General features: G+C 40.9%; 1 protein-coding gene across 1 annotated transcript in view; it reads right to left on the bottom strand.

The window, feature by feature from the left end:
• Positions 1-25583, bottom strand: part of LOC133166037 (ephrin type-B receptor 3-like) — an 86044-nt gene that overhangs the window by 25987 nt on the left and 34474 nt on the right. The window contains exons 6-11 of the mRNA XM_061296017.1: positions 25171-25295; positions 8296-8452; positions 8030-8138; positions 6986-7038; positions 3587-3709; positions 2114-2361 (exon numbers count right to left, since the gene is read on the bottom strand). Coding sequence (XP_061152001.1) covers positions 2114-2361; positions 3587-3709; positions 6986-7038; positions 8030-8138; positions 8296-8452; positions 25171-25295 — 815 coding nt within the window. The remainder of the gene's footprint in view (positions 1-2113; positions 2362-3586; positions 3710-6985; positions 7039-8029; positions 8139-8295; positions 8453-25170; positions 25296-25583) is intronic.

The following is a 25583-nucleotide window of genomic DNA, read 5'->3' as shown; positions in this document are numbered from 1 at the left end:
TAGGACAACTCGCTGGAAAGAATGGCCTTAGGGAGGAGCAGACTCTGAGTGGACATTCATTTCTCTGTAAATAACACAATTTCTATCAAATGAAGACAATTGTGTTTACTTCTCCAGAGGCATTTTGGGAACATTAATGCATTTCAAACAGAAGCAAGAGAAAAATGCCATTTTGTCCAGATCCTAAAAAAACATTAATTGGATTCTTTCTATCAGTGATTATAATGAGTAATGACCACAGCAACATTTAAAAGTGCATTTGCTATTATGTTTACTAGGGGTGTAACGATTCATTGATACACATCGGTTAATCGATATAATGCTCTACGATTTATTGGCATCGATGCTAAACGTAAACATTGATTTATATCGCCGTGTTTGACCTCGGACATTAGACGCGACTTTATTTTGAAATCTAGTTCATTGTTGCTTGCTTCCTCTTTCCGAGAGCAGTGCGCGCGGCGTTGTGTTGTGAGCAGAGCAGGCACGTGAAAGGGGAGTCGACAACTAGTACGCGGCTCCTGGGCTGGTGCTATGGCTAGTGTCCAAAAAGACGAGGAAATTTGCTCCCCTTTAGGCTTCAAGTCATTCGTTTGGAAGCACTTTGGATTCCAAAGAAAAGATGGCTCAACGGACAAGACACGTGCAGTTTGTAAATCCTGCCATGCGGTGATCAAATATTCAGGGACCACAAATCTCGCCGCACATTTAAAGAAAAAACACGACATCAAAGTTCAGTGTTAAAATAAGCACTTTGTATACTACAATACTCTTGTAATTTCCTAAATAAAGAGTTTGCAGTACCTTGTTGATTTTGCGTATGAATTGTTATAAATCAGGATATTGTTCTATATTTTTTATTTAAAAAAAATATATATATCGATCGTAGAGCACTATATCGTGATATATCGTGAATGAATCGCAGCAGCCTTTAAGATATCGGCAAATATCGTATCGTAGTTCTTTGTATCGATATGATATCGTATCGTGACAAAACCCGCGATTTACACCCCTAATGTTTACATGCCATTTACAGCTCGCCAATTGATGGAGGTGCTTGTGGCTGGAATAAATGTCTGGTGGATTTCAAAGTCATAAACTGATGTTGACAGTCTACTCCTTCACAACTTATATTTTATTCAATTTTAGAAGGGTAGGATGATGGATAAGCAGTCCTTACATAGCAAAATAAATTGTGGAACAAATTTGACAGGTTTTTTTTTCTAATAAAAGGTGAGCGTGTTAAAACCAAAACAATTTGAAACAAAATGCAGAATCATATTTTTATAGGGTACTCAAATGATTTTGCTGGGATTTGCTTATAATTATTTGTTTAAATTATTATTATTTGGTCCTTTTGTATATATGCCTTTTTGCATATCATCATTATTAATATTATTGTATCTCATATTATCATTATTATTATTATTATTATTATCCCCCAGATCGTGCGTTTGTGTGTGACACATGATTAGTGGATATATGTAACCAGTAAAACGGTAACTGATGGTCAGATCATTGATTCACCAAAAACATAGAAAAAAAAAAATCCTTTCGCCGAACAATCTTCTTTCAGAAGCAACCATGTGTTTTTGTCAGATGTAAACGACACGTAATAGCAGTTGTAAATGTACTGTACGACGCCTAATTTCCCACCCTGTCTTTGTTCGGCACTTTGGGGGGGGCAGGGGAGGCGCGAAGCGAACAACTCTGATCACTAATGTATTCTGTAGTCGCGCAAAGAATACATTGAAGCCCGCATTCAAACGCAACAGTTTCCCACCTGGAGTTTACCACGTTGAAAAAGAGTGTCAGCATCAGTTTAGAGCGTCAAGCCGAGACACTGCGCGCGTCTACAAGCGTTAGATTGCGCATTTAATCTCTATCACTCAGCAAGTCAACACCTCGGGGTGTTTTATGGAGCGTAAAACATTCCGATAACCCGAGGGTGTTGTGAGCGCCTGTCGCTGTCTATGTGCCGTTCTGGCAGGCATATTTTGAGAGCGTGTTCCTCAACAGGTAAAATAACATTTAGCTCCCATATCGTTCAAGAAAACACACACACGCACATACACTAAAACTCACATGGTGAGTTAATTGCTTCCAGGCTTACCCGCAGAAAGGAATCAAGCGCGCCATTCTCCATGAATTCCGTGATAATAAGGACTGGACAGCTACGCGTCAGCACGCCCTCCAGCCGGATGACGTTGGGATGGTCGAACTGGCCCATGATGGACGCCTCGGCCAGGAAGTCCCGCCTCTGGCGCTCTGTGTAGCCCGCTTTCAGGGTCTTGATGGCCACCACCATTTCCCTGCGGCCGGCCTGCTTTAGTCGCCCACGACATACCTCGCCAAACTCGCCTGAGGTGATAAAAGCGGTGTGGCCAAATAAGGGTGTGGGGGAGGGAGGTGAGGGTGATGAGGGAAAAGGGTCAAGTGAGTTGAGGAGAGAAAAGGAGGGCAAGCTGGAGAGTGTACAGTATGATGGCAAAAGGGAAACTTTGGTTTGATCTGAATGAGGTCAGTGCCAAATTGTGTGTGTTGGTGGTAAAAAATAGCAGTGATGGGCCAGTCAGATTTAAAATGTGTCCTCTGCTTGGTTGGTCTGAGCAAAACTTGTTAAATTACATCCAATTTTGACTAGCAAAACACGCAAGTAGAGACCCGCACAAATTAATTAGCTCATTCACTGATGTCGACGTTTTTGTCCGTCAGCTGGAATTCAAACCTACTCTCAAGTACATTTTTTCAATGGCATTAGCATCAAAGAGGGTCTTGCCCAAATTTTCAGCTTTGTAAAGCACTGTAATCACTAACACATGCCTAGAAATGGCAATGTCGCATTACTTTGGGTTTGAAATTAGCACAGCTTTTGAGTCAAACAAAGAATACGTAGGTGTTGAATTTAGATGTGTCTCGTCAATTATCAGGAAGAGAAATGCCAATGTGTTGGAAGTCGGATGAATTTAGGAGATTGTCTCGTCAAAAGGTCACTGACATTGAATTCAAGTTTATTGGTTTTTTTCTGTTTTTGTCATGTCATGGATAAATCCCACCTTTAAATGGCTCCAGATGATCAAAATGGCCAAGTTGTATGCTGTCATATTTTTTGTACAATTTCAACTGGATACTGGGTAAAAGGCCACTAAAGGCAACCGGACAGGTCAAAGGGTAAAGATGCCAGGGAGCAAAGGGGTGAGTGGCTGTGATCGAGTGTGCACTCTGGGAGTAGTGTAGGGACAAGAGTGGACGGGTGAGGAACTTGGGTGTTGTGCATGTGCCGCCTGATTCCAAACATTCACAAAGAAAACACACAGAAGAAGAAGAACAGTCAAGAATAGGAAGGGATCATCGTCTAAGGAGAAAACCCAAAACAGATTTAGAGGGAGGGAAAGGTTTTCACCTTAATCCGTCCCTTTCCACCTAGATATCTCACACATGCACGCTCTGAATCTAAAGCCATTTTTCTGCCCTCAAGCCCCATCACAAACGTGAGGGCTTGATGGCGTACTCCTGTTCAGATAAATCATTAATGAGCGTACTCATCGGGCCGTTGCTTTTGGACAAAAGCGGCAGAGCTATTCACCTGCACCGATGACTTCTTCAATTTTTATGCACGAGATGTCGATTTCCTTGGCAAACTCGTGGATAGCGTCATTGGGGTCCTCGTAGGTGAAAGGGTCAATATACACTTTTACCCCTGGAGAAACTGAGATAGAGAGGGGAAAAAAAACATTGAAATGAGAATACATGTCTTGTAAATTTGACACCCCACAGAGGATCTCTTCTTGCTCTTCCGTCCTTATCTGCGTGAATAGATTGAAGAAAGATTTTCCACAGCGAATGAGTTTTTTTTTTATTTTCCTGTTTTTATAAAATTCTGACAGATATCCTCCTTCTATTTTATGGCTAAAAAAACATTTTACAATGAATATGCTGAACAGGGCCCGATACGCACTTGACATACAAATGGTAGACTATACCATTAAGAGCCAATGCAGAAATTCCAATTCCAGTACAGCTTGGAATGACACTGTGAGAGAGGTATTCATGTAGCAATATGTTCATAATCATTGTTTGAGTATTTCTTTCTCTTATCTAGCAACACCAGAAGCTCTGATGACAAATGCCGCAGTGTACAGCCATAACAAATGAATCATAATAAAACTATTAGACCTCCGACATTGACATTTTCCATTTTATTAAATTGCCATTTGTTATAATAAATCTCTCTACTTTTTTTGTCCCACAAAAACAACAAAAACGACCCTCCGTGAGTCGTCACCTTATCGTGGTGTTGTCTGGGGCTTCATGCCACTGGTAGGGTCACCCATGGCAAACGAGTCCTAGGTGAGGAGCCAGACAAAGCACGGCTCACACAAGCCTCTTATGAAGAAAAACATAAATGGATTTCGTTTTCCCTCGCCTGGACGCGGGTCACCGGGGCCCCCCTCTGGAGCCAGGCCTGGAGGCGGGGCTCAAAGGCGAGCGTCTGGTGGCCGGGTCTTCGCCCATGGGGCCCGGCCGGGCACAGCCCGAAAAAGAAACGTGGGTCCCCCTTCCCATGGGCCTGTGGGAGGGGCCTAAGGGGTCGGGTGCAGTGTAAGCTGGGCGATGGCCAAAGGCAGGGACCTTGGCGGTCCGATCCCTGGCTGCAGAAACTGGCTCTCGGGACATGGAATGTCACCTCTCTGGCTGGAAAGGAGCCCGAGCTGGTGTGCGAGGCAGAAAAGTTCCGACTAGACATAGTCGGACTTGCCTCCACACACAGTTTGGGTTCCGGTACAAGCCCTCTCGAGAGGGGTTGGACTCTCTTCCACTCTGGAGTTGCCCAAGGTGAGAGGCGTCGAGCAGGTGTGGGTATACTTATTGCCTCCTGGCTGGGCGCCTGCATATTGGGGTTCACCGCGGTGAACGAGAGGGTAGCCTCCCTCCGCCTTCGGGTGGGGGGACGGGTCCTGACTATTGTTTGTGTCTATGCACCAAATGGCAGCTCAGAGTACCCACCCTTCTTGGAGTCCCTGGAGGTAGTGCTGGAGAGCGTTCCTTCTGGGGACTCCATTGTTCTACTGGGTGACTTCAATGCTCACGTGGGCAATGACAGTGAGACATGGAAGGGCGTGATTGGGAGGAACGCCCCCCCCCCCCGATCTGAACCCAAGCGGTGTTCTATTATTGGACTTCTGTGGTTGACACGGATTTTCTATAATGAACAACATGTTCAAACACAAGGGTGTCCATGTGTGCACTTGGCACCAGGACACCCTAGGGCGCAGTTCGATGATCGACGTTGTAGTCGTGTCATAGGATTTGCGGCCGCATGTTTTGGACACTTGGGCGAAGAGAGTGGCGGAGCTGTCAACTAATGACCACCTGGTGGTGGGTTGGCTCCGATGGTGGGGGTAGATGCCAGTCCGACCTGGCAGACCCAAACGCTCTGTGAGGGTCTGCTGGGAACGTCTGGCAGAATCCCGTCAGGAAGAGCTTCAACTCCCACCTCCAGCAGAGCTTTTCCCACGTCCCGGGGGAGGCGGGGAACATTGAGTCCGAGCGGACCATGTTCCACGCCTCCATTGTTGAGGCGGCCGAACGGAGCTGGAGGACACCGGCGGTAAGGGATGCCGTCAAGCTGAAGAGTCCTATCGGGCTGTTTTTGCCTGCGGGACTCCGGGGGCAGCTGACGGGTGCCGGATGGCCAAGCGGAACGCGGCTTCGGCGGTTGCTGAGGCAAAAACCCGGGCGTAGGAGGAGTTTGGCGAGGCCATGGAGAATGACTTCAGGAGGGGGAAACATTGCAACGTCAACTCTGTTTACAGTGGTTATGGCGTGCTGCTGACTTCAACTCGGGACGTCATGAGTCGGTGGGGAGAATATTTCGAAGACCTCCTCAATTCCACCTACAACGCTTCCATTGTGGAAGCAGGGCCTGGAGACTCTGAGGCGGACTCTCCAACCTCGGGGTCGAAGTCACTGAGGTAGTTAAAAAAACTCCTCGTCGGCAAGGCCCCAGGGGTAGATGAGATCCGTCTGGAGTTCTTAAAGGCTCTGGATGTTGTGGAGCTGTCATGGCTGACACCCCTCTACAACATTGCGTGGACATGGAGGACGATGCCTCTGGATTGGCAGACTGGGGTGGTGGTTCCCTTCTTTAAGAAGGGGGACCGGAGGATGTGTTCCAATTACAGGGGAATCACACTCCTCAGCCTCCCTGGTAAGGTCTATTCAGGGGTGCTGAAGAGGAGGGTCTGTCGGGAGGTCGAACCTCGGATTCAGGAGGAGCAGTGTGGCTTTCCTCCTGGCCGTGGAACAGTGGACCAGCTCTACACCCTCGCCAGGATCCTCGAGGGTGCATGGGAGTTCGCCCAACCTGTCCACATGTGTTTTGTGGACTTGGAGAAGGCGTTCGACCGTGTCCCTCGGGAGGTTTTGTGGAGGGTGCTTCGGGAGTACGGGGTGCCGGGCCAACTGATAAGGGCGGTTCGGTCAGTATCACTGCGCATGCGACCAATTCATACTATTCCAAAGTCAAAATGTTCAACTCGCACAGAACCTCTTTGAAAGGTTCCCACTTTGTTTGTTTCCATATTTTGCTAATTGTTCAACAGATTAACATGGCAAAAAAATTGGAACTTCCACATTTTCATATGAAAATTCATTCAATGCAAAAATATGACATATTGACCTGAAAGCACCTCAAAGTTGTACTATGACAAACATTAGCCCACGATCAGTGTAAAAAAGAAACGAGTTGTGCTGTGGTCATGTCAGCGTCACAATTTGTTGTCTTCGTGCAAATGTTTAAACGGCACACTAACAGTGTATTTAACTCGGTTAATAAACGTAGGAAGTTAAAATAAATAAACAGAGCAAAACATTGTCCTGATTGAATCCCCCTATTCAATCAGGACAATGTGAAAACGCAAATTATTTCCTCCCTGGGCCAGGTGACTTAACGGAACAGGCTTGACCAATAAAGCTGGCTTACTGTATTGCTGTAGTTTCTCGGTGTACTCTAGCTCAGAGCCACTGCGCTGCTTCCTATAAACAAAAGTCACATTAACATTCATTAGTCTTGACTTTTTCCAGGTAAACATATTTCCGCCATCAGATGAATGAATCCCCTTTGTTTATTTGTTGCAAGATTGGGTTCATTTTGAAAGTTAAGTACACTCACTTAACGAAAGCATGCGCTGCATGGAAGTCATGGTCGAGAAGATTTTTTAGGTATCGGTACTTGAGAATTTATTTTCTATCCACCTTGAGCCCCTGCATTTAAAAACAGTTGTCTATACATCAAAATTCTTTGTGAAAGTGGGCTTGCTACCTTTTAAACATCTGCAGAAAAGACGTAAATAAGCATGTCAATTGAGAGTTTCCTGAAGAACTCCCCCCCCCCTCCACACACACATTTGCTGCTTTGCTGAAACTACGGTGGAATATCCATCTCTGGTTCACAAGCAAAGTTAAAAAAAAGCAATTGGAAGCATCCCAAAACACAACAAGAGAAACGTAGGAGATGGAAGGCCACAGCCAGCCGAGGATGCAGACGTGATTGTGCGTTCGAAAAAAACATTCTTGCTCTATTTTCAAGGACAGCGCATCTGCGACGCAGCAGAACCTGATTTTCATATTATATTTTGGCGCTCTCCAAGCGCACACGTCATGGAGCAGATGTTGAGACAACAGTATGCGAGTAGCGCATCATATTGAGAATGAAAGGAGTCGTTTTGATTGGCCAGTGTATCACTCCCGTTGCGCGTTAAGTCATACTAGGAACGTAGCAACCGTGGCAAAAGTCGGCTTGTTTACACTGCACGTTGAGTACAGTTCACATCTTCCTAACAGTTTTAAACAGCACCCCCCATCCCTTTTTAAATACAGGACATTTTTGACATTAGTATCAGTACTTCAACTTGTGTATTCTTTCCACCTCTGAAGGCACGTAAACATTTAATTAGCCCTTTTGTTCAGACTCTAATTAGCTAAATGAAACACGTAGCTCACGTTGTCAGAGCTGCCGTGCACTTACTTGAGGCAGACAACAGCAATTACCACCATGGCAACAATGACCACCAATCCTGCAAAGGCGGAGCCTATGATGAGAGGGAGCTGGTCTTGCACAGACTTCTGAGGATCCCCTGGACCGAATCACACAAAAAGGCACAAATGAGTACCTGGCAAAGCGTGGCTGGAGGAATGAGAGTGTTGTGTACCACCTGGATAGCAGAACCCATTAAAAACTATCAAACCGTAAACAAAGCAACAGATCAGCCCGGCGATAAACAGAGGTCTTACTGTGCAGGCTGGTCCTGATGTCCATGGGGTTGCTGTAGCGACCATATCCTGCCACAGTGCGAGCTCTGACCTGCACCACATAGGGCGTGGCAGCTCTAAGCCCCTCCACCTTGGCTGAGCTGTGCTGGGATGTTACTGTGTGTGACATAGCCTGGCCCTGGAAGACATTGACATATCATGATTTACAGATGGCTTTGCATCCTCACAAATAAGGACATTTTTCTCACTTCTGTGGTGTACAAGCAGGACTGAGCCGCTGAATTGATAAAAGGTTATACAGTGGAGCCTCGGTTTTCGACCACAATCCGTTCCAGAGGGCGGTTCGAGTAGCAAATCGGTCGAATTCCGAATCATATTTTCCCATTACAAATAATGGGAAAAAAAATAATCCGTTCCAAGCCCCCCCCCCCAAAAAAAGCCTTTTTTAAGCATTTTTTCATTTGCGCATTTTTGTCCAATCGCGCAACTGCAGCAAACCGCCAAACGCGCAACTGTAGAGCGTCGCCAACCGCATAACTGCACCGCGCTGGTCACATTATTGTGACAGAGCCGTCGGTGAAATCTAAGAAATATTTTTAAAGTCCTGCTGTGGACAGCAGTGCGCAGGGAGCTTAATTTTGTCCGATCGCGCAACTGCAGCGCACCGCCGAACGCGCAACCGTTGCGCGCCGCGCAACTGCACCGCGCTAGTCGCATTATTGTGACAGAGCGGTCGCTAAAATTTAGAAAATATTTTTAAAGTCCTAATGTACTTTCCAAAATTTAAATGAACCTCAATGCGCAGGGAGCTTAGTTTGGTCCGATCGCGCACCGCAGCGCGCCGGGCACTCAGTGTCGCATTGCTTTAGGGGCGTCTTAGTGTTTTAGGATGGCTTTACTGCTCCCACTTGCTTTCTTTGGAGGCATGATTAGAGTTGATGCAATCCTCAGAGTAACGAGAACGTAATAACGAACGGAGTCAGTTGGCATGCGGGTCATCTCGGCTCATTTCGCGAGGTTCGACAACCGAATTTCGTTCGACATACAAAGCAAAGATATCTCGAATTTTTTGTTCGAATACCGAGGCTCCGCTGTATTTTGAATTTCAATTGCTATTCGCAGGGGGACAGAGACCGAGTCCAGCTGCAAGAAATTGACGTCACATTAATAGTTAAAACCATAAATATTAGGGGTGTAAATCGCGGGTTTTGTAACGATACGATATCATATCGATACAAAGAACTACGATACGATATTTGCCGATATCTTAAAGCCTGGTGCCTGCTGCTTCACGATATATTACGATATAGTGCTCTACGATCGATTTTTTTTTTTTTAATAAAAAATATAGAACAATTTATAACAATTCATACGCAAAACCAACAAGGTACTGCAAACTCTTTATTTAGGAAATTACAAGAGTATTGTAGTATACAAAGTGCTTATTTTAACACTGAACTTTGATGTCGTGTTTTTTCTTTAAATGTGCGGCGAGATTTGTGGTCTCTGAATATTTGATCACCGCATGGCAGGATTTACAAACTGCACGTGTCTTGTCCGTTGAGCCATCTTTTCTTTGGAATCCAAAGTGCTTCCAAACGAATGACTTGAAGCCTAAAGGGGAGCAAATTTCCTCGTCTTTTTAGACACTAGCCATAGCACCAGCCCAAGAGCCGCGTACTAGTTGTCGACTCCCCTTTCACGTGCCTGCTCTGCTCACAACACAACAACGCCGCGCGCACTGCTCCCAGAAAGAGGAAGCAAGCAACAATGAACTGGATTTCAAAATAAAGTCGCGTCTAATGTCCGAGGTCAAACACGGCGATATAAATCGATGTTTACGTTTAGCATCGATGCCAATAAATCGTAGAGCATTATATCGATTAATCGATGTGTATCGATGAATCGTTACACCCCTAATAAATATACTACAAAGCATCACCTGAAAACAATTTTAAATCATTTTGAGCTCAACATTACCCTTAAAAGAAATGACTTGCACATGCGGGGAAGTCTCTGGGTAAATTCCATAAACAACTAGTTGAACGAATTAGTTGACGGAGGTGGGTGTGACAACTAGGGCTAAACAAATGGCTTACATGTTACTCGAAAATCAATTTTATCATACTTCCTTGATACCGATTTCTATTTAGACAAGTCTAACCATTTAATGCAGGGGTCACCAACCTTTCTTAAACCGAGAGCTACTTCCAGGGTACTGATTAAGGCAAAAGACTACCAGTTTAACACACACTTCTGAAATAACCAATTTGCTCAATTTAGCTTTCACTATGTTTATTATTAGCGTGAAGGTCTTCACCTTCACACTATTGTTATTCCTGTCCTTTATTAGTGTGAAGGTGAAGACCTTCATTGTTGTCCTTCGCCTTCACACATTGATATTTGTGTGAAGGCGAAGGCCTTCACACATTGTTATTGTGTGAAGGCGAAGGCCTTCACACATTGTTATTCTACTTTATTATTGTGTGAAGGCGAAGGCCTTCACACATTGATATTGTACTTTATTATTAAACAACTTATTCCTCCCACTTTTTTGACATCTAACTACTCCCACATGCTTCAACCGATTCACCTCGTTCAACCTTTCACACGTTCCAAAAATTCATGGCACGCTTGCCAGTATTTTTCGCGTTCATAACATTTACCGTTTTTAAGTAATTAGCAAATTTGTGCCTTTTATTTCCCCATTCATTCTTAATGGCAATGTCAACCCGAGCCAGTTTCCTGTAGTGGGTTCGATTCCCACATTGGGCGTCATTAATTATTTTACTCTTTATTCTTCCCGCTTATCATTTTCAACGCTTATCATTTGTAACTAACATTCGCATTCAACATTCATTACATTAAGCAATTTCCACCACTTTGATTACGTATTCGCATGCAACAAACACATTCATTACATTAACCAATTTCAACCAGTATGTAGACAGGGACACAATTAGCTCGTGGGAAACACAAGTGATTCCAGTACACGAGCATCTTTCCCGAGTGGTATCAAAACCCGCGTCAGTTCGATTCCCACGTTGGGCGTCATTATTTATTTTACTCTTTATCCTTCCCGGTTATCATTTTCAACGGTTATCATTTGTAACTTTTGTCATTCACATTCAACATTCATTACATTAAGCAATTTCCACCACTTTGATTACGCATTCGCACTCAACAAACACATTCATTACATTAACCAGATTCAACCAGCATGAAGGAAGAAGCCTCATTAGCTCAGTCGGAAACACAATGGCAATGTCAACCCGAGCCAGTGTCCTGTAGTGGGTTCGATTCCCACATTGGGCATCATAAATTATTTTACCCTTCATTCTTCCCCTTATCATTTTCAACGCTTATCATTTGTACCATTTTTGTAACATTTGTAACATTTCATTTTTAACGCTTATCATTTGTACCTTTTTGTAACATGTATTTGTAACATTTTCCCATTTATTTCACAATTATTTCTTGCCCTTTTCATTCTTCCCGCTCATCATTTTTAACGCTTGACGTTTGTAAATTAACATCTGCCTTCGCCTTCACACGCAATTTCTTCCGAAATTGCAATTCTAGTTATTTTTATTAAACAACTTATTCCTCCCACTTTTTTGACATCTATCTACTCCCACATGCTTCAACCGATTCACCTCGTTCAAACTTTCACACGTTCCAAAAATTCATGGCAAGCTTGCCACCTTTTTTCCCCTTCATAACATTTACCGTTTTTAAGTAATTAGCAAATTTGTGCCTTTTATTTCCCCATTCATTCTTAATGGCAATGTCAACCCGAGCCAGTTTCCTGTAGTGGGTTCGATTCCCACATTGGGCGTCATTAATTATTTTACTCTTTATTCTTCCCGCTTATCATTTTCAACGCTTATCATTTGTAACTAACATTCGCATTCAACATTCATTACATTAAGCAATTTCCACCACTTTGATTACGTATTCGCATTCAACAAACACATACATTACATTAACCAATTTCAACCACTACATAGTAAGGGACTCAATTAGCTCGTGGGAAACACAAGTGATTCCAGTACACGAGCATCATTCCCGAGTGGTATCAAAACCCGCGTCAGTTCGATTCCCACATTGGGCGTCATTATTTATTTTAGTCTTTATCCTTCCCGGTTATCATTTTCAACGGTTATCATTTGTAACTTTTGTCATTCGCATTCAACATTCATTACATTAAGCAATTTCCACCACTTTGATTACGCATTCGCATTCAACAAACACATTCATTACATTAACCAAATTCAACCGTCACTGAGGTAGGAACCTGATTAGCTCAGTTGGAAACACAATGGCAATGTCAACCTGCGCCAGTTTCCCGTAGTGGGTTCGATTCCCACTTTGGGCGTCATAAATTATTTTACTCTTTATTCTTCCCCCTTATCATTTGTACCTTTTTTGTAACATTTGTAACGTTTCATTTTTAACGTTTATCATTTGTACCTTTTTGTAACATGTATTTGTAACATTTTCCCATTTATTTCACAATAATTTATTTTCCCTTTTCATTCTTCCCGCTCATCATTTTTAACGCTTAACGTTTGTAAATTAACATCTGCCTTCGCCTTCACACGCAATTTCTTCCGAAATTGCAATTCTAGTTTTTTTTTTTATTGTGTGAAGGCGAAGGCCTTCACACATTGTTATTCTACTTTATTATTGTGTGAAGGCGAAGGCCTTCACACATTGATATTGTACTTTATTATTAAACAACTTATTCCTCCCACTTTTTTGACATCTAACTACTCCCACATGCTTCAACCGATTCACCTCGTTCAACCTTTCACACGTTCCAAAAATTCATGGCACGCTTGCCAGTATTTGTCGCGTTCATAACATTTACCGTTTTTAAGTAATTAGCAAATTTGTGCCTTTTATTTCCCCATTCATTGTTAATGGCAATGTCAACCCGAGCCAGTTTCCTGTAGTGGGTTCGATTCCCACATTGGGCGTCATTAATTATTTTACTCTTTATTCTTCCCGCTTATCATTTTCAACGCTTATCATTTGTAACTAACATTCGCATTCAACATTCATTACATTAAGCAATTTCCACCACTTTGATTACGTATTCGCATTCAACAAACACATTCATTACATTAACCAATTGCAACCACGACATAGTAAGGGACTCAATTAGCTCGTGGGAAACACAAGTGATTCCAGTACACGAGCATCATTCCCGAGTGGTATCAAAACCCGCGTCAGTTCGATTCCCACATTGGGCGTCATTATTTATTTTACTCTTTATCCTTCCCGGTTATCATTTTCAACGGTTATCATTTGTAACTTTTGTCATTCGCATCCAACATTCATTACATTAAGCAATTTCCACCACTTTGATTACGCATTCGCATTCAACAAACACATTCATTACATTAACCAAATTCAACCAGCAAGAAGGAAGGATCCTCATTAGCTCAGTCGGAAACACAATGGAAATGTCAACCCGAGCCAGTTTCCTGTAGTGGGTTCGATTCCCACATTGGGAGTCATAAATTATTTTACTCTTTATTCTTCCCCCTTATCATTTTCAACGCTTATCATTTGTACCTTTTTTGTAACATTTGTAACGTTTCATTTTTAAAGCTTATCATTTGTACCTTTTTGTAACATGTATTTGTAACATTTTCCCATTTATTTCACAATTATCTATTTTCCCTTTGTATTCTTCCCGCTCATCATTTTTAACGCTTAACGTTTGTAACTTAACATCTGCCTTCGCCTTCACACGCAATTTCTTCCGAAATTGCAATTCTAGTTGTGTGAAGGCGAAGGCCTTCACACATTGATATTGTACTTTATTATTAAACAACTTATTCCTCCCACTTTTTTGACATCTAACTACTCCCACATGCTTCAACCGATTCACCTCGTTCAACCTTTCACACGTTCCAAAAATTCATGGCACGCTTGCCAGTATTTTTCGCGTTCATAACATTTACCGTTTTTAAGTAATTAGCAAATTTGTGCCTTTTATTTCCCCATTCATTCTTAATGGCAATGTCAACCCGAGCCAGTTTCCTGTAGTGGGTTCGATTCCCACATTGGGCGTCATTAATTATTTTACTCTTTATTCTTCCCGCTTATCATTTTCAACGCTTATCATTTGTAACTAACATTCGCATTCAACATTCATTACATTAAGCAATTTCCACCACTTTGATTACGTATTCGCATTCAACAAACACATTCATTACATTAACCAAATTCAACCAGTATGTAGACAGGGACACAATTAGCTCGTGGGAAACACAAGTGATTCCAGTACACGAGTATCTTTCCCGAGTGGTATCAAAACCCGCGTCAGTTCGATTCCCACATTGGGCGTCATTATTTATTTTACTCTTTATCCTTCCCCTTATCATTTTCAACGCTTATCATTTGTACCTTTTTTGTAACATTTGTAACATTTCATTTTTAACGCTTATCATTTGTACCTTTTTGTAACATGTATTTGTAACATTTTCCCATTTATTTCACAATTATTTCTTTCCCTTTTCATTCTTCCCGCTCATCATTTTTAACGCTTAACGTTTCTAAATTAACATCTGCCTTCGCCTTCACACGCAATTTCTTCCGAAATTGCAATTCTAGTTATTATTATTTTTATTAAACAACTTATTCCTCCCACTTTTTTAACATCTAACTACTCCCACATGCTTCAACCGATTCACCTCGTTCAACCTTTCACACGTTCCAAAAATTCATGGCACGCTTGCCAGTATTTTTCGCGTTCATAACATTTACCGTTTTTAAGTAATTAGCAAATTTGTGCCTTTTATTTCCCCATTCATTCTTAATGGCAATGTCAACCCGAGCCAGTTTCCTGTAGTGGGTTCGATTCCCACGTTGGGCGTCATTAATTATTTTACTCTTTATTCTTCCCGCTTATCATTTTTAACGCTTATCATTTGTAACTAACATTCGCATTCAACATTCATTACATTAAGCAATTTCCACCACTTTGATTACGTATTCGCATTCAACAAACACATTCATTACATTAACCAAATTCAACCAGTATGTAGACAGGGACACAATTAGCTCGTGGGAAACACAAGTGATTCCAGTACACGAGTATCTTTCCCGAGTGGTATCAAATCCCGCGTCAGTTCAATTCCCACATTGGGCGTCATTATATATTTTACTCTTTATCCTTCCCCTTATCATTTTCAACGCTTATCATTTGTACCTTTTTTGTAACATTTGTAACATTTCATTTTTAACGTTTATCATTTGTACCTTTTTGTAACATGTATTTGTAACATTTTCCCATTTATTTCACAATTATTTCTTTCCCTTTTCATTCTTCCCGCTCATCATTTTTAACGCTTAACGTTTCTAAATTAACATCTGCCTTCGCCTTCACACGCAATTTCTTCCGAAATTGCAATTCTAGTTCTTATTATTATTAAACAACTTATTCCTCCCACTTTTTTGACATCTAACTACTCCCACATGCTTCAACCGATTCACCTCGTTCAAACTTTCACACGTTCCAAAAATTCATGGCAAGCTTGCCACCTTTTTTCCCCTTCATAACATTTACCGTTTTTAAGTAATTAGCAAATTTGTGCCTTTTATTTCCCCATTCATTCTTAATGGCAATGTCAACCCGAGCCAGTTTCCTGTAGTGGGTTCGATTCCCACATTGGGCGTCATTAATTATTCTACTCTTTATTCTTCCCGCTTATCATTTTCAACGCTTATCATTTGTAACTAACATTCGCATTCAACATTCATTACATTAAGCAATTTCCACCACTTTGATTACGTATTCGCATTCAACAAACACATTCAATACATTAACCAAATTCAACCAGTCTGTAGACAGGGACACAATTAGCTCGTGGGAAACACAAGTGATTCCAGTACACGAGCATCTTTCCCGAGTGGTATCAAATCCCGCGTCAGTTCGATTCCCACATTGGGCGTCATTATATATTTTACTCTTTATCCTTCCCGGTTATCATTTTCAACGGTTATCATTTGTAACTTTTGTCATTCGCATCCAACATTCATTACATTAAGCAATTTCCACCACTTTGATTACGCATTCGCATTCAACAAACACATTCATTACATTAACCAAATTCAACCAGCAAGAAGGAAGGATCCTCATTAGCTCAGTCGGAAACACAATTGAAATGTCAACCCGAGCCAGTTTCCTGTAGTGGGTTCGATTCCCACATTGGGAGTCATAAATTATTTTACTCTTTATTCTTCCCCCTTATCATTTGTACCTTTTTTGTAACATTTGTAACATTTCATTTTTAACGTTTATCATTTGTACCTTTTTGTAACATGTATTTGTAACATTTTCCCATTTATTTCACAATAATTTATTTTCCCTTTTCATTCTTCCCGCTTATCATTTTTAACGCTTAACGTTTGTAAATTAACATCTGCCTTCGCCTTCACACGCAATTCCTTCCGAAATTGCAATTCTAGTTAGTGTGAAGGTGAAGACCTTCACACTATTGTTATTCCTGTCCTTTATTAGTGTGAAGGTGAAGACCTTCACACTATTGTTATTCCTGTCCTTTATTATTATTATTAGTGTGAAGGTGAAGACCTTCACACTATTGTTATTCCTGTCCTTTATTATTAGTGTGAAGGTGAAGACCTTCACACTATTGTTATTCCTGTCCTTTATTATTATTCAACATCTTCTGCCCACTTTTTTGACGCTTAACTACTTCCACATACTTCAACCGATTCACTCCATTCCACTTTTCACTTATTCCAAATATTCATGGCACGACTGCTCACATTTTTCTCGTTCCAAAAATTTTCCGTTTTCGCATAATTCATAAATTTATGGCGATTTTTGCCCCATTCATTCTTAATGGCAGATTCAACATTTCACATTTACGTTGTTCCAGTTTGAAATTCACATCATTCAACACATTCAAATCACATTGGGGACATTCCCAAACTTCCCAAATTCAAAATTTTCACGTTTTCACTTTTAATATTTGCATAAAATTTTGCAAAATTTCATAAAATTTCCTTTTTCACTTCTAACTTCTACATTTTTCCACCGATTCCACTCGTTCCAACTTCCAACTAGTCATCTTTTGCCTACCTATTCCACAACTTCCCACTTACCAAAAACTTCACATCTTTTATTTTGAAATTCAACCAAAATTCTCTAAAATTTCGTTTTTCTACTCTAATTTCTACATTTTTCAACCGATTCAACCCATTCCAACTTTCAACTGTTCATCATTTTTCTACCTATTCCACAACTTCCCACTTACCAAAAAATTCACATCTTTTATTTTGAAATTCACTCCCAATTCCTTTTTCCCTTCTCATTTCTACATTTTTCAACTGATTCAACCCATTCCAACTTTCAACTGTTCATCATTTTTCTACCTATTCCACAACTTCCCCCTTACCAAAAACTTCACATCTTTTATTTTGAAATTCACACCCACTTCCTTTTTCCCTTCTCATTTCTACATTTTTCAACCGATTCAACCCATTCCAACTTTCAACTGTTCATCATTCTTCTACCTATTCCACAACTTCCGACTTACCAAAAACTTCACATCTTTTATTTTGAAATTCACACCCAATTCCTTTTTCCCTTCTCATTTCTACATTTTTCAACCGATTCAACCCATTCCAACTTTCAACTGTTCATCTTTTTTCTACCTATTCCACAACTTACCAAAAATTTCACATCTTTTATTTTGAAATTCACACCCAATTCCTTTTTCCCTTCTCATTTCTACATTTTTCAACCGATTCAACTCGTTTCAACATCATTCTGCAACATTCCTTAAATATTTATTCAACTTCTTCACCTTCACACGCAATTCCTTCAGGAATTGCAAATTCTAGTTATTATTATTAGTGTGAAGGTGAAGACCTTCACACTATTGTTATTCCTGTCCTTTATTATTATTATTATTATTATTATTATTATTAGTGTGAAGGTGAAGACCTTCACACTATTGTTATTCCTGTCCTTTATTATTATTCAACATCCGCTCACTTTTTTGGCGCTTAACTACTTCCACATACTTCAACCGATTCACTCCATTCCACTTTTCACTTATTCCAAATATTCATGGCACGACTGCTCACATTTTTCTCGTTCCAAAAATCTTCCGTTTTCGCATAATTCATAAATTTATGGCGATTTTTGCCCCATTCATTCTTAATGGGAGATTTAACATTTCACATTTACGTTGTTCCAGTTTCAAATTCACATAATTCAACACATTCAAATCACATTGGGGACATTCCCAAACTTGCCAAATTCAACATTTTCACGTTTTCATCTTTTATTTTGAAATTCACACCCAATTCCTTTTTCCCTTTTCCCTTCTCATTTCTACATTTTTCAACCGATTCAACCCATTCCAACTTTCAACTGTTCATCATTTTTCTACCTATTCCACAACTTCCCACTTACCAAAAAATTCACATCTTTTATTTTGAAATTCACGCCCAATTCCTTTTTCCCTTCTCATTTCTACATTTTTCAACCGATTCAACCCATTCCAACTTTCAACTGTTTATCATTTTTCTACCTATTCAACAACTTCCCACTTACCAAAAAATTCACATCTTTTATTTTGAAATTCACACCCAATTCCTTTTTCCCTTCTCATTTCTACATTTTTTAACCGATTCAACCCATTCCAACTTTCAACTGTTCATCATTTTTCTACCTATTCCACAACTTCCCACTTACCAAAAAATTCACATCTTTTATTTTGAAATTCACGCACAATTCCTTTTTCCCTTCTCATTTCTACATTTTTCAACCGATTCAACCCATTCCAACTTTCAACTGTTCATCATTTTTCTACCTATTCCCCAACTTCCCACTTACCAAAAAATTCACATCTTTTATTTTGAAATTCACGCCCAATTCCTTTTTCCCTTCTCATTTCTACATTTTTCAACCGATTCAACCCATTCCAACTTTCAACTGTTCATCATTTCTTTACCTATTCCACAACTTAACAAAAACTTCACATCTTTTATTTTGAAATTCACACCCATTTCCTTTTTCCTTTCTCATTTCCACATTTTTCAACCGATTCAACTCGTTTCAACGTCATTCTGCAACATTCCTTAAATATTTATTCAACTTCTTCACCTTCACACGCAATTCCTTCAGGAATTGCAAATTCTAGTTAGTGTGAAGGTGAAGACCTTCACACTATTGTTATTCCTGTCCTTTATTATTATTCAACATCTTCTGCCCACTTTTTTGACGCTTAACTACTTCCACATACTTCAACCGATTCACTCCATTCCACTTTTCACTTATTCCAAATATTCATGGCACGACTGCTCACATTTTTCTCGTTCCAAAAATTTTCCGTTTTCGCATAATTCATAAATTTATGGCGATTTTTGCCCCATTCATTCTTAATGGCAGATTCAACATTTCACATTTACGTTGTTCCAGTTTGAAATTCACATCATTCAACACATTCAAATCACATTGGGGACATTCCCAAACTTGCTAAATTCAAAATTTTCACGTTTTCACTTTTAAAATTTGCATAAAACTTTGCAAAATTTCATAAAATTTCGTTTTTCACTTCTAACTTCTACATTTTTCCACCGATTCAACTCGTTCAAACTTTCAACTATTCATCTTTTGCCTACCTATTCCACAACTTCCCACTTACCAAAAACTTCACATCTTTTATTTTGAAATTCAACCAAAATTCTCTAAAATTTCGTTTTTCTTCTCTAATTTCGACATTTTTCAACCGATTCAACCCATTCCAACTTTCAACTGTTCATCATTTTTCTACCTATTCCACAACTTCCCACTTACCAAAAACGTCACATCTTTTATTTTGAAATTCACACCAAATTCCTTTTTCCCTTCTCATTTCTACATTTTTCAACCGATTCAACCCATTCCAACTTTCAACTGTTCATCATTTTTCCACCTATTCCACAACTTCCCATTTACCAAAAACTTCACATGTTTTACTTTGAAACTCACACCCGATTCTCCAATATTTCCTTTTTCCCTTCTCATTTCTACATTTTTCAACCGATTCAACTCGTTTCAACATCATTCTTCAACATTCCTTAAATATTTATTCAACTTCTTCACCTTCACACGCAATTCCTTCATGAATTGCAAATTCTAGTTATCATTTACAGTTCACATGTAAGTGTGATTTTAACAAGAATAGCAAAAATACAGTCAAACCTCAGTTTTCGACCACAATCCGTTCCAGAAGGCGGTTCGAGAAGCGAATTGGTCGAATTCCAAATCTATTTTTCCCATTACAAATAATAGAATAAATTTTAGTCCGTTCCAAAACAAAACAAAAAAAAAAAACGCCTTTTTTTAAGCATTTTTTCATTTGCGCATTTTCGTCCGATCGGGCAACTGCAGCGCGCTGGTCGCATTATTGTGACAGAGCCGTCGCTGGAATTTAGAAAATATTTTTAAAGTCCCACTGTACTTTCCAAAATTTAAGTGGACCTCAGTGCGCAGGGATCTTAATTTGGCCGGGTGCTCACTGTCGCATTGCTTTAAGGGCGTCTTTATGTTTTAGGATGGTTTTACTGCTCCAACTTGCTTTCTTTGGAGGCATGATTAGGGGTTAATACAATCCTCAAAGTAACGAAAATACAATAACTACGGAGTCAGTCGGCATCCGGGCCGCGCGGTCGGGTTTTCTCGGGTCCTCCCGGCTCATCTCGCGAGGTTCGACCTCCGAATTTTGTTCAACAACCGAAGCAAAAAAAATCTCAATTTTTTTTGTTCAAATTCAGATTTGTTCGAGAACTGGGACGTTCGGAAACGGAAGTTTGACTGTAAAATAAATAGACGCAGCTCACTGACAAGTCCCGCTATTTGAGCTACCATTTTTTTCCGTGGATAATGCGCCCCCATGTATAATACGCACCCTAAAAATGGCATGTTGATGCTGGAAAAAAGCCTGTACCCATGTATAATACGCACCCAATTTTCTTTCTTTCATTTTTTTTTTTTTTTTAAGTCCCAAAGATCGTCACACACGCAGGGAGGCAATGGGTCCCATTTTTATAGTCTTTTGTATGGTCTTAACTAGGCTGGATGAAATTTTTTTTGTTGGCGTTGATTTCTCTGACTGCCCGTAAAGGCACCACTGCGATCAGTGCGGACATGTGAAAAAGGCGTGCGGACGTGAAAAAGGCGGCTCTGTATGGGAGAGACGTTGAAGAGGAATAAAAACACCCTTGGAAACCAAAACTTGCCCCTCGTCGTGACTCGGAGCCGCAACAAATGTTTCGGATTTGTGTAGGGTACATTGTAACAGCAAACGAGCAGGTGATCGAGCAAGCGTCTGATACGAGAGCATTGCGGTCGTATGGAGCGATTTTGTAGTGAACAGCAGAGACGAAAGGAACAAGGCAAAGTGTTGTGAAATAAAATATTACCTGTAATACGCATTGTGTTATTTGCTGATTGAAACTGCTAATTAAACTGTGAATTGAAACTAATAGGAAGAAAACAACTCTCGCTCTTTATATAGCTGACGTGTCTTGCGCATCCGTTCTGCGCATCGGATCCATAGTGCGCATGCGCAGTCATACTGCCTCCGTATGACGTCCGGTCCGCGATGGAAATTAAAAAACAAATAATATTTAACAATAACACACCATCAAGGATTGCACCATCGCATCAAACGATGTGTCGTCAATTATGAATTTTACTGACTAAGTGTGTTGGGCAGGATGGCTGAATGCAATGCGCGATTGACAACAAACAAGAAGAAAGGTGATTTCAAGTTTTATTTCAGGGAGATTTGTCATGTCTCGTCCCCAGTTTTGCTAGGTGTCTAGGTTGCCATAGTTTCTGTTCGCGTCGCCCCTCCCTTCCTGTGTCACCTCAATCAATGTAACGTGTTTTGTATTTCAGTCCTGTCTGCCCCTCGCTCACCGTCGGATCATTGCATGTGTTACTGTCATGATGTCTGTTTGGTTTCATGTCAAAATAGGCTGCTCTGTTAATGTTTCGAGTAAATCTACGGATCGATATGGAAGGGAAACATAGGTAAGTAGTACCAATGCCTTAGATCGAACTTTAGTCAGTTCCAATCATTTTATAGGAGGTCGTTTGAGAAACGCGATTGTTTACAGAGGGCTCGTTGGTTATTGGCTAGTGGGTGCATACTGCAACCCTAGTCAACCTCAGTTTGTTGCAGTAAAGCTTCTATTTTATGCGCCTTATAGTCCAGTGCGCCTTATATATGGACAAAGTTTTAAAATGGGCCGTTCATTGAAGGTGCGCCTTATACCCCGGTGCGCCTAATAGGGCGCAAAATATGGTACTTTAGGACAGGACTGGAAAATTTACAGCGGCAAATTAAAGTACCGTATTTTCCGCCCTATAAGGCGCACCGGGGTATAAGGCGCACCTTCAATGAACGGCCCATTTTAAAACTTTGTCCATATATAAGGCGCACCGGCCTATAAGGCGCATAAGATAGAAGCTTTACTGCAACAAACTGAGGTTGACTAGGGTTGCGGTCTGCACCCACTAGCCAATAACCAACGAGCCCTCTGTAAACAATCCCGTTTCTCAAACAATCTCCTATAAAATGATTGGAACTGACTAAAGTTCAATCTAACGCATTGGTACTACTTGCCTATGTTTCCCTTCCATATCGATCCGTAGATTTACTCGAAACATTAACAGCGCGGCCTATTTTGACATGAAATAGCCTCGCGCGTATAGCAGCTATCGTTATAGCATTAGCCATCCGCGATTTCCTATGAGCCTCAGCTCGCAATCTCCCATGAGCCTCAGCAAAGTGTAAACAATCGCGTCTCTCAAACGAGCTCCTATAAAATGATCAGAACTGACTAAAGTTTGATCTAATGCATTGGTACGCGTCAGCAAAGTGTAAACAAACAATCGCGTCTCTCAAACGAGTGCCTATAAAATGATCAGAACTGACCAAAGTTCGATCTAACGCATTGGTACTACTTACCTATGTTTCCCTTCCATATCGATCCGTAGAATTACTCGAAACATGAACAGAGCAGCCTATTTTGACATGAAATAGCCTCGCGCGTATAGCAGCTATCGTTATAGCATTAGCCATCCGCAATTTCCTATGAGCCTCAGCTCGCAATCTCCCATGAGCGTCAGCAAAGTGTAAACAATCGCGTCTCTCAAACGAGCTCCTATAAAATGATCAGAACTGACTAAAGTTCGATCTAACGCATTGGTACTACTTACCTATGTTTCCTTTCCATATCGATCCATAGAATTACTCGAAACATTAACAGAGCAGCCTATTTTGACATGAAATAGCCTCGCGCGTATAGCAGCTATCGTTATAGCATTAGCCATCCGCAATTTCCTATGGGCCTCAGCTCGCAATCTCCCATGAGCGTCAGCAAAGTGTAAACAAACAATCGCGTCTCTCAAACGTGCTCCTATAAAATGATCAGAACTGACTAAAGTTCGATCTAACGCATTGGTACTACTTACCTATGTTTCCCTTCCATATCGATCCGTAGATTTACTCGAAACATGAACAGAGCGGCCTATTTTGACATGAAATAGCCTCGCGCGTATAGCAGCTATCGTTATAGCATTAGCCATCCGCAATTTCCTATGAGCCTCAGCTCGCAATCTCCCATGAGCGTCAGCAAAGTGTAAACAATCGCGTCTCTCAAACGATCTCCTATAAAATGATCAGAACTGACTAAAGTTCGATCTAACGCATTGGTACTACTTACCTATGTTTCCCTTCCATATCGATCCGTAGATTTACTCGAAACATTAACAGGGCAGCCTATTTTGACATGAAATAGCCTCGCGCGTATAGCAGCTATCGTTATAGCATTAGCCATCCGCAATTTCCTAAGAGCCTCAGCTCGCAATCTCCCATGAGCCTCAGCAAAGTGTAAACAAACAATCGCATCTCTCAAACGATCTCCTATAAAATGATCAGAACTGACTAAAGTTCGATCTAACGCATTGGTACTACTTACCTATGTTTCCCTTCCATATCGATCCGTAGATTTACTCGAAACATTAACAGAGCAGCCTATTTTGACATGAAATAGCCTCGCGCGTATAGCAGCTATTGTTATAGCATTAGCCATCCGCAATTTCCTAAGAGCCTCAGCTCGCAATCTCCCATGAGCCTCAGCAAAGTGTAAACAAACAATCGCGTCTCTCAAACGATCTCCTATAAAATGATCAGAACTGACTAAAGTTCGATCTAACGCATTGGTACTACTTACCTATGTTTCCCTTCCATATCGATCCGTAGATTTACTCGAAACATTAACGGAGCAGCCTATTTTGAAATGAAATAGCCTCCCGGGTACAACAGCTATTCGGTGACGCCCCCTGACTACAGTTACCGTAATGCTGGGAAGCGATGCGACCTTGTAATTTACTAGTCGTACTAAAACGTACTAAAACATTTTGGCAGAGCACTGTGTACAACCAGTATGGATCAACAAATTCATCACTTGATCCATATATAAGGCGCACCGGGCTATAAGGCGCACTGTTGACTTTTGATAAAAAATTAGGTTTTTAGGTGCGCCTTATAGGGCGGAAAATACGGTATTTCGGATGTGAAAATAAAACTCTCTGCTTCCTAAACAGTCATCATCATGTAAGCGTACACTCCCACTGAGCATCTTTCTGCTATATGAAGGTCGTTGGACTGTCGGAGGTCATAAAAGAAACACATTAAACCTTACAGGCTCTTGCCGAGAATTTGATCAATAGCAACGATTCAACATTGCAAGAGCTGCTGAGGCCCTCCATCAATAAAAATGACTCCCTCATACGCACCACTTTAATATTGTATTTCCCAGCATATGGAAAAGATGAAAACTCCAACTCACCCTTTCATGGTATTTAATCTCGTAGTCCAGAATGACCCCATTAGGTTTCTCCGGGGGCAGCCATGATAGACTCAGGGTGTCTGCGGTGGAACGCATCAGATGGACTGTTGGAACTGCGGAGGGGGCTGGAGGAAAAAAAAGGATAATTAAAAACTCTTCGGTGTCTGTGTGGTTTTGTTTTGTTTGCTTCTTGGTTTAGTTCACCTTAAGATGCTTTGACCCTTCCGAATGTGTCTGACAGTCAAGGACCAACATTTTGCTATTGCTCACCTGCCTTCAAAGCAAAGCTTCCAGTAAGATCTTCCAAATTAAATCAAAGTATAGATTTAATAGGCTCAACAGTCCAGATGTAATGGCTGAAGAAATGGTGCATGTTTCCTGCGTTTCCTGCATGGATTGGTGAATCCTGGAAG

This window comes from Syngnathus typhle, linkage group LG13, assembly GCF_033458585.1.
Source record: "Syngnathus typhle isolate RoL2023-S1 ecotype Sweden linkage group LG13, RoL_Styp_1.0, whole genome shotgun sequence".
Lineage (NCBI taxonomy): Eukaryota > Metazoa > Chordata > Actinopteri > Syngnathiformes > Syngnathidae > Syngnathus > Syngnathus typhle.
The sequence above is the reverse complement of the archived record's forward strand: the minus strand, read 5'-3'. Positions and strand labels throughout refer to the sequence as shown.